Source organism: Oncorhynchus tshawytscha, linkage group LG18 (genome assembly GCF_018296145.1).
Source record: "Oncorhynchus tshawytscha isolate Ot180627B linkage group LG18, Otsh_v2.0, whole genome shotgun sequence".
NCBI lineage: Eukaryota > Metazoa > Chordata > Actinopteri > Salmoniformes > Salmonidae > Oncorhynchus > Oncorhynchus tshawytscha.
In genome coordinates, this window is record NC_056446.1 from 16598323 (window position 1) to 16612625 (window position 14303).

Sequence of the window (14303 nt, forward strand, 5' to 3'; positions counted from 1 at the left end):
TCCTTTGTTCAGTGGTGGTGAGAGGGCCAAGTAGCAGGCATTACAACAGTGATGCTATGACCGAGGCCCCAGGGTAATAACTGGCCCACCAGGAGGTTTTGTCTGGCCCTTGACATTAATTAATTTCAGGAGCAAATAATCTTCCCTAGCGATTTGTATCATCAACGTTTTTTAATACAAAAGTGAGCTCACAGACACAGATGAAGACATACTGTAGAAATCATTAACCTTGTTAATTATTGAGATATATTGTGCGAGTTTCTCATGTTGTCAATAGTTGTCTTTTGGCCTGTGACCTTTTCAACGGCCCACTAATTCATATGGTTGACCATCAGTGCATTACAGAGGTCCATGATTGATTTTTCCTTTCTTTCATAAACAGCCTCCATTAATTAATTTGAACCGTTGACAGCAGCTCATCCATCAATTTTTTATTTATTTCACCTTTATTTGACGGATTCCTGAGCCATGAAGAAAGACAAAGAAAGAAACGGAGGCTAAAGAGATGACATGTTATAACGGTGGTCATGAGGGCTCCTCGCAAAACAAGATGAACGGAGTTGAAAATAAAACATTACTGTGACACATGGCTGCACGTAGCATATTACCAGTATCTCAGGTGGTACATGTAAGTGATCCTGTCTTGAGTTTGGGGAGAGACCGAGCCATAAACTCTACCCAAGGCTGAACGTGACTTGATTAACATTAGTCGGGAACGCTACCGCTGGAAAGAGAGAACTGACTGTGGCAATGCGAGCATGGCAGTGCGTGTGATGGTGAAGCTGAGGCTGTGTGATAGACAGTGCTTGACTTGGGTACCGGCACCTCCAATGCTTGAGCTCCTGTTCCCCGGAATATTAGCTCAAAAGTATTGCGGAGCTCCTGCATCTAAATATAAACAGTAGCAGCACTCAAAATGAGTACATGCACCAATTTCAGTACAAGTCAAGCATTGGCGATAGATCACACTATGCCTAATTCATGGACTAAATAAAAAACATAATGCCTTCTGCAATTTAGCCTGGCATGTGTTTAGAATCATATTTCAACTCTCGGAGGTTATATTACAAGGCAAGCCTCGCTCCAACTGTGGAGGATGGAATATCCCAGATGCACTTTTTAATTCTGAGGGTAATGATATTCTCAAACAAATGTAAATAGTGACAATGGTTTATTTGCATGGTTGTGATAAACCACTACAGGTTTATGTCATTTTAAGCACACAGGCTAAACTGATATGTGTTGATGTATACCTTCTATATTGGCAAGCACAAGTAAACTGTCCACAGTATAGGTGCACATTTTATGAGACCATAGTGAGAAGGCCAGTGTAGGAACATTTTCTTACTTGAGTATGTATGCATTTGATAGCCTATCAATCACTGTAGAAGTGATGTACTTCTTTGCATATTGAAGAAGCCTAAAGTAATTAATATGCACAGTGATCCAAATGTCTTATGGTAGGCAGTGGCAAGTTTTCCTGGACACCAAGGGAAGCTAGGCTTCCCCAAATACTTGACCTAGAAAAAAATATATATAAAATCATTTTAATCTCTCTGTGTTTTCATAATTGTCGGTCAATTCGCAAGTGGCTGAATCTCACCGGAGAAATCACCTGAGAGAGGGAAACTGCGCAGTTCTGTCTCAGTATGTGTAGATCATGTATCTGATTCTGTTTGGAACAAAAGAGTATGACATGTTGCCGCACTAGCATTTGATTGATTGATGCCAGTAAGCAGTTGGCCTCCCTTGATAATTAAAAAAAATATATATTAGCCAATCAGCTTTGAACTGAGCTCAACTGTGGGTTGTCCTGGCACTGCAAAATGCCCCCCAAGGGAGGCCAGTTCGGATTTGGCTTCACACCAATCAAATCACATCCTAAGCTAAACATCTTCATTGTCAGAAAAACGTGTCTGTTTCTGGTCTGCTTGTGTTGATGTCCTGCAGTAGCTAGCTTGCTAAATTGACGCTTTTCCTAAGCCATAGGTGGAGATGGGGATTTGGACTGGTGGTTTTGACTAAATTCACAATACAGGCCAATGATTATGATGGCAATTCTGATCTAATCATAAATTAATATATATTGTCACTGGCCTGAGACGATTGAAGTTCAATATGTAGTCTAGTAGGCTCACATTAACTAGCTAGCTAACTTAGCTGGTTCATTTTTGACTATGCGAGGAAGTTAGGCTAGCAAACATTTTAGCTAGGTAGCCTATGAAAACTAAAAGCATACTGTATGACAGAGCCATAGACCGTTTTTCCAACATGAAAGAGAGGAGGATGGGATTGGCATTCAACCAGTCTACAAGTAGTATGAGTCAACTTTTCTTTTTTCTTTTTTAAAACTTGGGCACGCACACAGACAGAAATAAGTACCATGGACATAATATTTAGCAACATTGATTGGATTAAATTGTTTTTGGTATCTTTAAGTGTGTTTTCAGTGTACTAAACTAAGCATATATAGCTTTGCTGATTTGATGTTTAAATGCTTAAGTTGAGATGGTGCTGGAATAGCGGAGGCAGTGCTCCTGTTGTCTTTGTGCTGACTTGCGGTAACTCCGTGGTAGCTCATTGTCCCGCAGAGGCTGAAGGTCACGCACAGTGACAACTGGAGCCAGATCACACACTCCGTAAATGGTGTTTTTTTGGATAATGTTAATGACAGCTCCGCTCGATCTCTATAGCAACCAACAATTTCCGAGTTCTTGCCTTCAGTTTATGCGTTAACCTCACAAATATACCTAATAGGAGACACGAAAGGCTATCGAGTGTCCGGTCGCATGTTCCGAGGACCAGCCTGCTCGCACGCTTTGCAACAGGTCTGAGTCAGACACGTGGTGCCGACGGCATGGGAACAAGACTCACGTTTTCCATATGAACAGTTCTGGGTGGCACACTCAAACAAAACAGTGGTCTGTTATTGCCTACACACCAATCTATTATGCTATGGCCTTTTTTCATAGTAGGCTATATATCCCATTTAAACTAGCAATTGTTTTTACCCATGATGTCGCTGAATAGCCCACACTTTGATGTTAGGCTACCAATAACAATTATGTTATAAGAACACACACACACTAATAGATTTAAAACGCATCAATAATTTTCCACTTAGCCTAGATGCAGTAATTAATTGACCCAAACACTGCATGTGGCCTATTTTACCTGCCAATTGCACATCATCCCCATTAACTGCTAAAAACAAAAATGTCTCTGAGAATATTCCTTTGTTAGGAGGTTCTCTGGGGAGTGAGAGACCCTCCACCTCTCTCTTGTCATTCATCACTTTTGCCAGAAGCTGATATTAATCTACAGCTGTCCAGTGCTAAACTGAAACACAACCAAGAAAGGGAACACATGACGGCAGCCTCACACATTATTTTTGTTTGAATTTGTTGGAATGGTCTTTTCTTTCCCCTGTGTCCTTTTCAGCCCCCTGATTCTTATGACCGTTCCATTGCCTTTTCTCCCTCCGATCATTAAGTTCTGTGTTAATTGTGGCCTGTTTGTATGTAGCCTTTTGTATGTCTTCGAGGAGAAAAGTATGTCCTTGGAGAAAATAGAGACGGTGTTGAATATAGTGAAAGAAATATCCCTGGCCTCTTACATTTGAACATTTGAGTCATTTAGCGGACACTCTTATTTAGTGACGCACAGTTGGAGCATTCATCTTAAGATAGCTAGGTGGGACAACCACATATCACAATCCATTTGTCCTTAATAAAGTAGCTCTTCTCAAGAACATCTTAGTTGAATGTTCTTGAATAGTATTCTTCCAGACAAGGTCAAATACTATTCTGTACAAATACTTCATAGACTTTTTGCTGGTGTTCGGTATTGAATGCCCTTTAGAAATATGTCTTTACATTGACAAGTTGAAGCATCAGCATTCAGTATCTACAAGAGAATGATTTAAGGTTAATGCAAACCCCAGTACACTGACAATGCATTAGTGGAAGTTAAAAATTGAACACCTAAAGGAAAAGTCCACCCCAAAACTATCTTTTGGTATTTGTTTCATTAGTCCATTGTTGTCATATGATGCAAAACACAGCATCACATGATGCAAGTTACATCGTAGGGGATGAGTTCTGTATTTTGAAGGTTACATATCTTGAGAACTTGATTGCTGACAAGTAAAACATTTTTTTGTCAACAATAGACTAATGAAACAAATACCAAAAGTTTGGGGGTGGACTTTTCCTTTAAGTTGTGCTTGCAGATGGCTGAACCATATCTATTTTGTACACATTATATCATTGACGAAATTAACCAGAACTCACATCAAACTGGATAGTTTTCAAATGAACTGTCTATGAAATTGTGTATTCTATAGACTACGCATTTTATCTCTAAAGTTGAGTTTTAATCACATTGTCCCATTGCTTTATAATTACAGGCTGAGGCATACAACACATTGACATTACATTACAACTGTATCAAGAAAAAATACTTTAAAAGGTCAATATATTAATATGTTCACAATACAATATACCATGGATAATGACTGTTTGATTTTGACTTTGCTTTATACCTGGGATGACTGAAAAACAATGGGGAATAAGTACATAAAGATCACATATACTGTAGCACTGCCCAGATATGGCACACAGACATACATAGCACAGTTGTGCGTGTCCACTTCTGCTACCTCGTGTCCACTTCTGCTACCTCCTGTCCACCCCGCACCTCAAAATCATCAGTCAAACCAGTTGTTCCCTGTGGGTCGAGGCCCAGATTTGACAAAATGCTCAATTTATGAAGTCCAGAGCCCCTGGTCAAACACTGTGCAGTGACACTACAATTGTGTGTGTCCGTTGAGTACTGAAACAGTTGTCGTTGACAGCTGCTGGGGAGCAAGACAGAGTCAAATGGCTTCAAATAGCCGCTGCTCACTTCAGTCATGTTAGAGAATGCTCCTCTCTCTTGCTCCTCTCCTTTCATATATATATATATATATATATATATATATATAAAAAAAACACAATAGCAAATAGTGTTTTTCCAGTCTTCGAGTATGCTCTCGTCAAATCTAATTTTTTACTTTCCAGTTTCACTCTTTTTTTTCTTTTTCAACAAGTGTCCTCTTTGGAGGAAAGTGTTCAGTCTTGGCCAGATAACATTTTGTCAGTCACACCACAGAGCATTTCTGGCAAGCTGTCCAGCAAGTCCTGCATGGTTTCTCCCCTCCTTTCTCTTTAGTAGGAGAGAGTTTTAGATTCTCCCCTTGTCCACTGCATTTCCAGCAGAGAGTATCCGAGTAATTTCAGCTGAGGATGTTTCCGCCACTGAAGGTGTAGCGTCGAGCTGCAAGTGAGATTAGAATCTGTTACAGAAAATGTCTGTCAATATCATACAGTGCAGAGAAACACAGAGGCCAGCTCGGGCCTGGGAGGGCAGCAGAGCTTTAAAACCAGTACAAGTCCTTGCTCTTATCCTGGACCTGCAGACCTGAGAGGAAAGAGAAAAAAAGAGAGAAAAGAAAAGGGAGGGCAAGAGAAGGATTAGGAAGAGGGAGACCAAATGGCTTATATGTAGAAGCAGGAAGCCCTTAAAGCAGAAAAGTGTAAAAGCATATTGCCTCCCAGGAGAAAGAAGAGACAGAGAACTCGACCTGTTAAACCCATAAATATGTTGGTCTTTCTTAGTGTTGGAGAGTGGCCTTGACAAGACAACTGTTTCCCCCCGGGGAGAACAAAACCCTGCATAATGTTATGAATGGAAGCATAACCCCCGTGTAAAGCGTCACACCGTTCCTGAACTTCTGCATTCAATTCATTGTAGAGCGTTCAATAGTAGTCATGAATGTTTGAGGAAAATGAAATTATGCAGGCTATTCTGAAGTGCACTTGGAACAGCTAGTCCTTTATGAAGAGTTAACACTGCATGTTGTGTGCGGTTGTTGTTATCGCGGTTGTTGTTACCTGCATCCACATTGAGGCCGATGCTCTGGCTGATGTCTGCCCCTGCCCCTGTGAACGCCCCAGTCCAGGCCGAGCTGGCTGACTCGCTCTTCCCAATGTCACACGGTGAGGCACTGGGTCCGGGGACAGTGGATGGAGGAAGCCGGTGCGGCCGGACAGAGGGCACCAGCAGAGAACTGTAGCGGGGGTCAAAGTGCGTGCCGTAGACTTCGTGCATGCTGGGTCGAGGGTAGGGGGAGCCCTGGGTGCCGATGGCCCCACCGAGTGAGTAAGAATGGTGGTGGTGGTGTGAGTGGTGCCAGGGCTCTGGGGTGGCCTGGTGGAGGTGGCTGTGTAGAGAGGCAGAGGAGTAGGGGTCCCCAGGGAAGGGTATGTCTGAGTAGGAGGATCCTAAGGCACTGCTCAGGGACGAGGGCTGGTAAGCACTGTTCCAGAAGGATGGGGGGAAACTCCTCTGGCTCATCGGGAATAATCCATCTGGGAATCCACAGACACATTGAAATGCTCAATCACAGATCAGTTAAGTGGTAAAGACAATAAATGTATCTGTGGGTGAGGATCAATAAGCCAGTTCTGAGAATATGGCAACATAAAAAGTGACCAGGATCATTCAATTATCAATTCATTTGAAAGGATGAAATAAAGGAAAACATTATGAGAAAAAGATGCATGGATGAATATTGTTGTTGTCAGTTATTCCTGAAGGTTGATCAAAATTGGAGAATGGTTGGCTACATAATATTGGTCATATAATTACATTTTAAATTAATTCATTAAGGGAGTAAAATGCAACAGAACAAATTATAGCTTACCAAACCCTCACTACAAATTCCCCTACAATATAGTGAGTAAGTACTGAGCCCTACATTACACAGAACAGCGTGTTATTATTTTCAACTGCCTTTCCATCAATGTTGTTTTACTTTGTGATTCCGTTGCGATTTTGATCCAACACAAATGAGAGTGAATGACTGCAGACTAAAACTGAAACTATGGGAGAAAAACAGAGGATTCGTTGATTTGTTCCAAAAGATCCTGTTTAAAATTAAGTGTATTTGAGTAAGATGTGAACACGATAATATACAAAAAAAAAAAAAACTCACTTGCATGCAAGACATACATACAAGTCATTGTGATGAAATGAAACCGCGTGGACAGGTTATTTGGAGTGGTTCGGTGATCCTCTCCGTGAGGTGGATGTAGACCTACCTCGTGCAGACTTGTTGCTAGCCGACCCGTGGACGTAGCTGGTTGGCTGGCTGAGGGCCCGGCTGAAGTGCTCGTCCACCACGGAGCTGATGTCCCCGTGGAAGTAGGTGAAAAGTACGCATCGCGAGTTCAGGTACTCGGCCTCCGGAGGGTGATCCTTCTCTCGCGCGCAGTCTTCCTCCTTTATCGTCGGCCCAGGGAGATTTGAGAACGAGCTGCCCCCGCTGATGCTCTCTTGCGCTTCTTGCATTTTGGAATAAAATGCCAATTTCTGAAACATCCGTTAAAAAACGTCAGAATTGAACAGCCTTGACACGCATTTGATACGAATTCCTATCAAGGCAGTTATCAATTATCAATTTGAATTTCACCTGCACATAATCATTTGGTGAGGTCACGGCCAGGCATTACCAAAGGCTAGCCTGGAGAAATTAGGGTTAAGTACCTTGCTCAAGGGCACATCAACATATTTTTCAACTTGTCGGCTCAGGGATTGTCCAACAGTTGTGCAATCGCGTTATATTGTGGCATCTGTGCGCTTTTTTAGGCTATATTCAAAATGGCAGGTACTTAATAAGTTTAGTATCCTCTCCTCATTCATAGGCCTACTCAAAGAGGAGGCAGTGGTTGGATTCAAGTTCAAAGCTATTCAATTTAAACCCGTGAGCATATTTGTTAATTTCTTAATTATGAACCATCAAATCAAATTGTATTTGTCACATGCAACACGTTAATACTTCAGAGCGAAATGCTTTTACTTACGAGCCCTTTCCCAACATTGCAGAGTTAAAAAGTACGAACAGTTAGATGTATTTCAAGGAAATAGTAACACAATAAAACAACAATAACGGGACTATATACAATGAGTATGTCACCGGTAGATGAGGTAATTGAGGTAATATGTACATGTAGGTAGGGGTAAACGTGACTTAGGCAATCAGGAGAGATAATAAACAGAGTAGCACCACCATATGTGAGCTTTGGAGCGTGTCGAAGTGAATCCCAGTATTCCTTTTTCTCTCTGCATACTACATTTAAAGAAGACGTTCGCACTATTTGACATTTGAAAACCAGCTCTCTGTGCAAACAGATCTGAATTTGTATATTGACTGTGAGAGGTTTTAAGAAAGTGGCACAGCTTTAAGAGGGCCTTAGCACCAATGCACGTCTGGAAACCGAATATCCCAAACGCCTTACAGGTTCTTGTGCATGCACAAGCAGCATTCGTTTAATTTACAGATATGTATCACAGGACGTGCGCCAACGAAATCGTTACCAGAGCACTAATTCAATTTTATGTAGAAAAGTGGACACGTCCAGACAAAATAATTATTATGAATGTAAAAAGTCAAATTACAGCCTACAGATGAAAACAATAAAATAATAATAATTGTACTTGACGAACGATTAATAAAAGTTGCGAACATAGCCTAAGCCTAAACTCTATTAATGACCCATAAGTATTTTGTATTGATTTGTTAATAAAGTTAATAAAGGCCTTGGCCTTTTCAATCTACATATTTGAATAAGCCTATCTAACCCATAACCTACAGATTGCAAAATATCCTAATTGAAACAGCAATAGAAGACGCAATCAAATTCCGTAGCCTAAACGGAAAAGTATGCAATAGCCTGAGTGATTCGATTTTGCAGGACAAGACGGAGGGAGAGCGATTAGCCTAAGCAACTAAAACAAAACAAAAATATGTTAAACTAAAAATATTATCACGCAAATTAGGTAGGCTTCTGAATAACAATGCAAGGAGGAATGGCTATCATTATTCATTAAGGAAACATCAATCAAAAGTAAGGCTAATAAGTTCCTCTTAAATATGTAAGTGTAGGTAAGGAGGATTATTGTTTCCACAATCGACTGAAGGCTGTCATGCAGAATCATTTTGAGAGTGGACAATGCCAAAATACAGCAGGCCTGGATAAATCAAATCATTTATAATAATGCGCAATTCAAGTTTTTCATCAAAGTCTGACAAAACTTTCCCTGAACCAAATCTGCCAGTAGTTTAAACAACACATCAATAACGTACCTGGTGATGATATGGGCTATACGCTGCGGCAAAATAAGGCTGAGGTGGTGGACCATACACTTGATACATAACATCCAAGCAGCTCATGGCTAAAAAAGCGAAATCTCACGGATAGTAATTTGACGGAATAAGCAAAATCTTCATTGGAGATTGTACACGGGGAGAGGTTAAAGTAACTTGGAACGTTGGACAGCGGCGTTTCTATCCCAATTGCGCTGCGCGTCCTGCCTTCGGTCTTTACGCACCGTCAGTGCGACAGGAACGCGTGGCGGCAAAAGTAAAGACATTACACAGCCAGCCGTTTTGACGTGTCTCTGGACGAGCCTGCATCCGACCAATGAGGGAACAAAAGCACTTCACAACCAGGTGTATTTTATCCAAAGTCTGCAATAAACCTTTCATTACCGCCATGAGCTGCGTGATGCTAAATTAAGAACAATGGAGCCCTGCCAGATAGGTCACTTACTGGAGAGCTTAGTACACCCAAAATGTTGACTGTAGTCTAATGTCATCCTGATATCAACTGTTACCTGTAATTCATTCCTTTGATATGCACCTGCATGTTACCTGTATATAATCTTTATTACAGACCAATATGTTCATTTCATACATGTTATGTTTAATTTGTAGTCCAAGTACATTGTCCAAATTTTGGTAAATAACATGCACTTGATGTCAATCATTTCGAAACCTAAACCTTTTGAAAAAGTACATTTTCAAATACTTTTACAGTTTGATGGGCCCTGGATAGGAAACCTTGAAGCATCAAGCTTCATGGGTCTGTGGTATTCCGTATAGGTCTATTAATAACACAATTTTATGTCCTTTGCAAATGGAGACTTTAAAGATAATCCCTCAGTGTATATCAGGACATGCATCCTATACAACACCAGTATACTGTAGTCAATTGGGACAGTAAATTGATTCACCCAAATTCCACCCCCGAGTACAATAAGACTCTGAAATGTCAATATAAGGAATGTAACATAATGATGTTTTGTAGTGTTAATTAATTATGTAAACAGATTAAATACATTAAGGAGAGGAATGCAGGACTCCAACCCCACACTGTGCCACAATCCCTAGGTGGCCTGCCAGATTCCAAGGCCAGAGGTCAAACAGTTTGATCACAATTTGTGTCGGGGTCGGAGTGCATTACATAGTTTGAATGATAAGAATCAACAACCACCTGTTTCTCATCAAATATTGGGAGGTAGACATTTTGAACTCTATCCATTTCCAATGACAGTTATTGCCAGGCACATCCTTGATTTTATTAGGAATCTGTCTGGAATGTTTGGTATTCCTGTCCTCTGTAAACGCTTGGTGGATTCAGGTTCCTTCAACCAGCTCTGTCTGGCCAGAGAGATGGAGGAGGTCACACATTTAGATCATTTCACAACAAACAATAATGGCACTGGATTGAAGGCGCTAACATTATAGAAATGCTGCTCTAGTCTATTGTGAGACAGGTAATGACAATTCATATGCAAATACTCTCTCTGCTTTCATGGTCATTGTGGGCGTGGACAAATGTTTTCCCACCCTAATTATTTATTTAACCTTTTCAACAATTGAAGGGACACGAACCTATTTAAAAATTCCTACAAAATTGTCTGATGCTGGACAAATCCCATAAAGGAAATACAAGGTAAAGATGATTCTAGCCCTTTGATGGCTAGTTGGATAAGAGAGCGTCTTTGCACCCAATTATCCTTGTTGGCTGTGGCAGAAATATGACCATGGGGGAAACTCAGCCCTGTGCTGTGACAGGGAGAACCAGGCCCCTTACACATCAGCCCTCTTTAACACACAATTAACAGCTCAGCTCTGATTTCAGAGTGATGCTCCCAGCATCACTGCATGGTTGGAAGTAACACTGGTCACACCAGTGGAATGAATGCATGCAACACATGCTGACTTTACGCTTTGTTCAGACCCGCAGCGTCATTGCATTTTGGTAAACCAGAAATACCTTCATTTCCAATGGAATTCTGTGTTTGCCTTGCAGCAGTGCGTTCTGTGTGGTGCATAAGTTCCCATTTATCCAATGCATAAAATGGTATGCATAGACTTGTCTGAAATAGTAGCAAAAGGTGAATGTTGAACTTTTGTTGCGCACATATCCACACATTTTTGGGGATTACATCATGAAACAAGTTTGATTGCAGAATGTATTACTCAGCGTTGATGCAATGACACTGTCTCTCTGACTTAGCATTGTTAGCATTGTCTCAGGTCTACAAACAAAGTACTCTGCATTTTTAGAAGGGCTGATTATTCCAGCACTTATTTAACTTATTCATACGCTCATCATCTTTGTTGGTATCATAGTCGTCATCATCTTCATCAATATTTCAAATCTTTAACAGTTCACCAATTTTATTACATTCAAATGTCCTTGCTGGATTTTGTGAGAGGGCCTATAATTAAGCAATAACGCACGACGTAATGCAGAGTGCCTGGATACATCCCTTAGCCGTGGTATAATGACAAAGGCCGACCACAGACCTCTGAGGTGCCTTATTGCTATTATAAACAAATTACCAATGTAATTAGAGCAGTAAAAATACATGTTTTGTCATACCCATGGTATATGGTCTGATATACCACGGCTGTCAGCCAATCAGCATTCAGGGCTCGAACCACCCACTTAATAATGTGATTTTTAGTGAGCTAAATAATTGACTTGAGAATTCACTGGAGGTAGTGAAATGGTCAGTAAAGACAGACAGGCATATTGTAAAGGGAACATTTAGGTGAAAGGGGAACATAAAGGTCTTCGACCATGATAAATGTATCTCCTTTCCTGCGCATTATACTCACTCAGAGCTCAGCGCAATCACACCTGTCAGTCAGATAACATTACCATTTGCAATAACTCTCCATTTCGGATGTAACAGCTCAGAAACAATGAGGTGGTTTTATTTAGTGTAACTCGACATGGTTTGTATTTCAACACAAATCGTTTTTTTTAGACAAGAAACGGAAGGTGAGTGTAAACACCAGGCTAATAGGAGCTAACTCGCCAAGACAACAGCACATTCAACACATCTAATGGTGGAAAGGAGGGGAGGTGGAGTGCACTTCACAGACTGCTTTTATTTCTTGTTGTGTTCAACACGGGAGCTGCCTAGACCAAGACTCAAGTCTAAAATCATTATTTGGTCCCCTGATGGAGAGGGATCCTTGGCCCTGGCCTTCCATTTAGGCTATAGGTAATCTGCCTGGGTCCTGCCAAGGCTACTGCCAGGAGGGGTGTGGGTGAGGGGATGAAAGGAGTGGCACACAAAGGCATTACCAGAGCAAGCCTGAAGTGATGGAGGAACGCAAACATGCTTAACGTAGTGGCTGAATGAGGGTGGGGTAGGAGGCATTCTGCAAAATGATGACTGAATATATTGGTAGGACAGGCTTTTTCAGGTGTTTACAGTGTTAACCTAATGTCCAGTGTGTCCAATGTTTTAGTATCCAGCAATTAAACATTCATTATGAATTTTAAAAGTATTATTGTCACTACCTAGCTATTTCAGGAGCTCTACAAAAACATTTGCATACTTACAAATCAATAAACATGTTAACTCCTCCTCAAACTGCGAATATAGCTGTTTTCATATTTGACAACTGACTCCTTAAACCGAATGAAGAGGAAGGTCATTGGTAACAAACCGCTGTCATGACATGACTTCCATGTTGTCTATGAGGAAGGATCATTGATCATCATTGAGTTTGTGGTCTTCTGTTCTGTGTGAACCCCTGCACACCATGTGACTACAGCAACTGTTTTAGAGGTGGGAGTTCCAGTGTGAAATGTGAAACAGAGAGTGTCTGTTTCAGGAGGGATATTGTGACACCTGTCCCCAGCCACACAGGGCCCAGCAGCGCATGAGCATAGAACAGGCACAGATTCCTCCAGGAGGTCACTAAAACCAGAAGGAAAATAGGTCCTGCGCTCATTATGGGGGTGCTTCAAAAATTACACCAGGTTCAGGGGTCATAGGTCAAATCCTAGGTGGTATACCATGGCTCTTTTGCTTGAGCTAATGATCATTTAAAATGTAATGATCAAGAAGTAAAGAAACCCCACTGCCGTTTCTAATTACAGCACTTCATCTTCTTAACATGAGGCCTGCTACATCAGGGCCGGCAATATTATGACAATTAGGAAGCAGTGGGCCTGAAGTGTGTCTGATTGATTTGGCAGGGCTGTGACTATGTAGCACGACATGGCATAAGATAAGCGTGATACGCACAGGAGAGCCCCAGCAGCCCCTTCTCGTGGCAGAGACACCTGTTGCTAGTATTACTGCGATGAAGTCGTGGTTCGGCCTTGGGAGGAAATGTGGATATCCAAACACTCTTTAATGGCGGGAGCAGGGAGCATCAGCTGTGGAGCTTACATTCACACTGACTCCATTCATCCATCCCATTCATTCCTTTGGACACGCCTGACATGAGTCTAATAGAATTTATTGAAAAACTACCAGGGGTGACTGAGCCAAGCCAATGCAAGCTATGAGAGGAAATGGTATGGAAACAATGTTGATTCAACCAATGTGTGCCCAGTGGGTTGCATGTAAAAATAAAAATAAACTATATTTTGTTAAAGGAACTGTAAATAGAAAGTCCAAATAAATAAATATTTATCAAATAATAATTGCTATTTCATGATCAGCCTTTCATTAGACTTTCACCAGGGACTCGATTAAATCAGATCTGCTTTAGCATTGCATTTGTTTTGGTGGTGTGGTGTCTGAGGTGGAACTGAGTTCGAGCTGTCAAATCCACAAGCGGCTCCTTGCATTACCTTATCGCGGACATTATTCCATTGGACCACTTGCTTTAATAATCCTACAAATCCCATGTAACCGCGTTAGAAGTAGGCAATTCTGAAAATGTTTCCTGATTTATGCTTTTCGACAGCAGAAATAAGGACCAGCTGGCTATGATGGTCTATATTTTGTTTAGGTTAATGGTTTTAAATTTGAGAGTCATCAGTCTATTTCTATCATTGACAGGACATACACATTCTATCACCATTTTGAATGCAGTAGGGATAATGAGGAGGGGAGTGGTTTGTGACACACAACAGGAGCCGCTCACCGATTTTTCAGCT

At 41.2% G+C, this 14303-nt stretch overlaps 1 protein-coding gene across 2 annotated transcripts; it reads right to left on the minus strand.

Moving 5' to 3' along the window:
• Nucleotides 1-1003: 1003 nt before the first annotated feature.
• Nucleotides 1004-9530, minus strand: vgll2a (vestigial-like family member 2a). 2 transcript variants are annotated; one of them, XM_024378005.2, is made up of 4 exons: nt 9188-9530; nt 7143-7413; nt 5934-6410; nt 1004-5460 (listed from the first exon to the last, which is right to left on the minus strand). In XM_024378005.2, the coding sequence occupies exons 1-4, from the start codon at nt 9272-9274 to the stop codon at nt 5417-5419; spliced, it is 879 nt and encodes a 292-aa protein (XP_024233773.1). In that variant the 5' UTR covers nt 9275-9530; the 3' UTR covers nt 1004-5416. The 2 variants fall into 2 exon arrangements, with proteins under 2 accessions (XP_024233773.1, XP_024233774.1); XM_024378006.2 differs by having other exon boundaries at nt 1009-5316; nt 9188-9528.
• Nucleotides 9531-14303: the final 4773 nt, after the last annotated feature.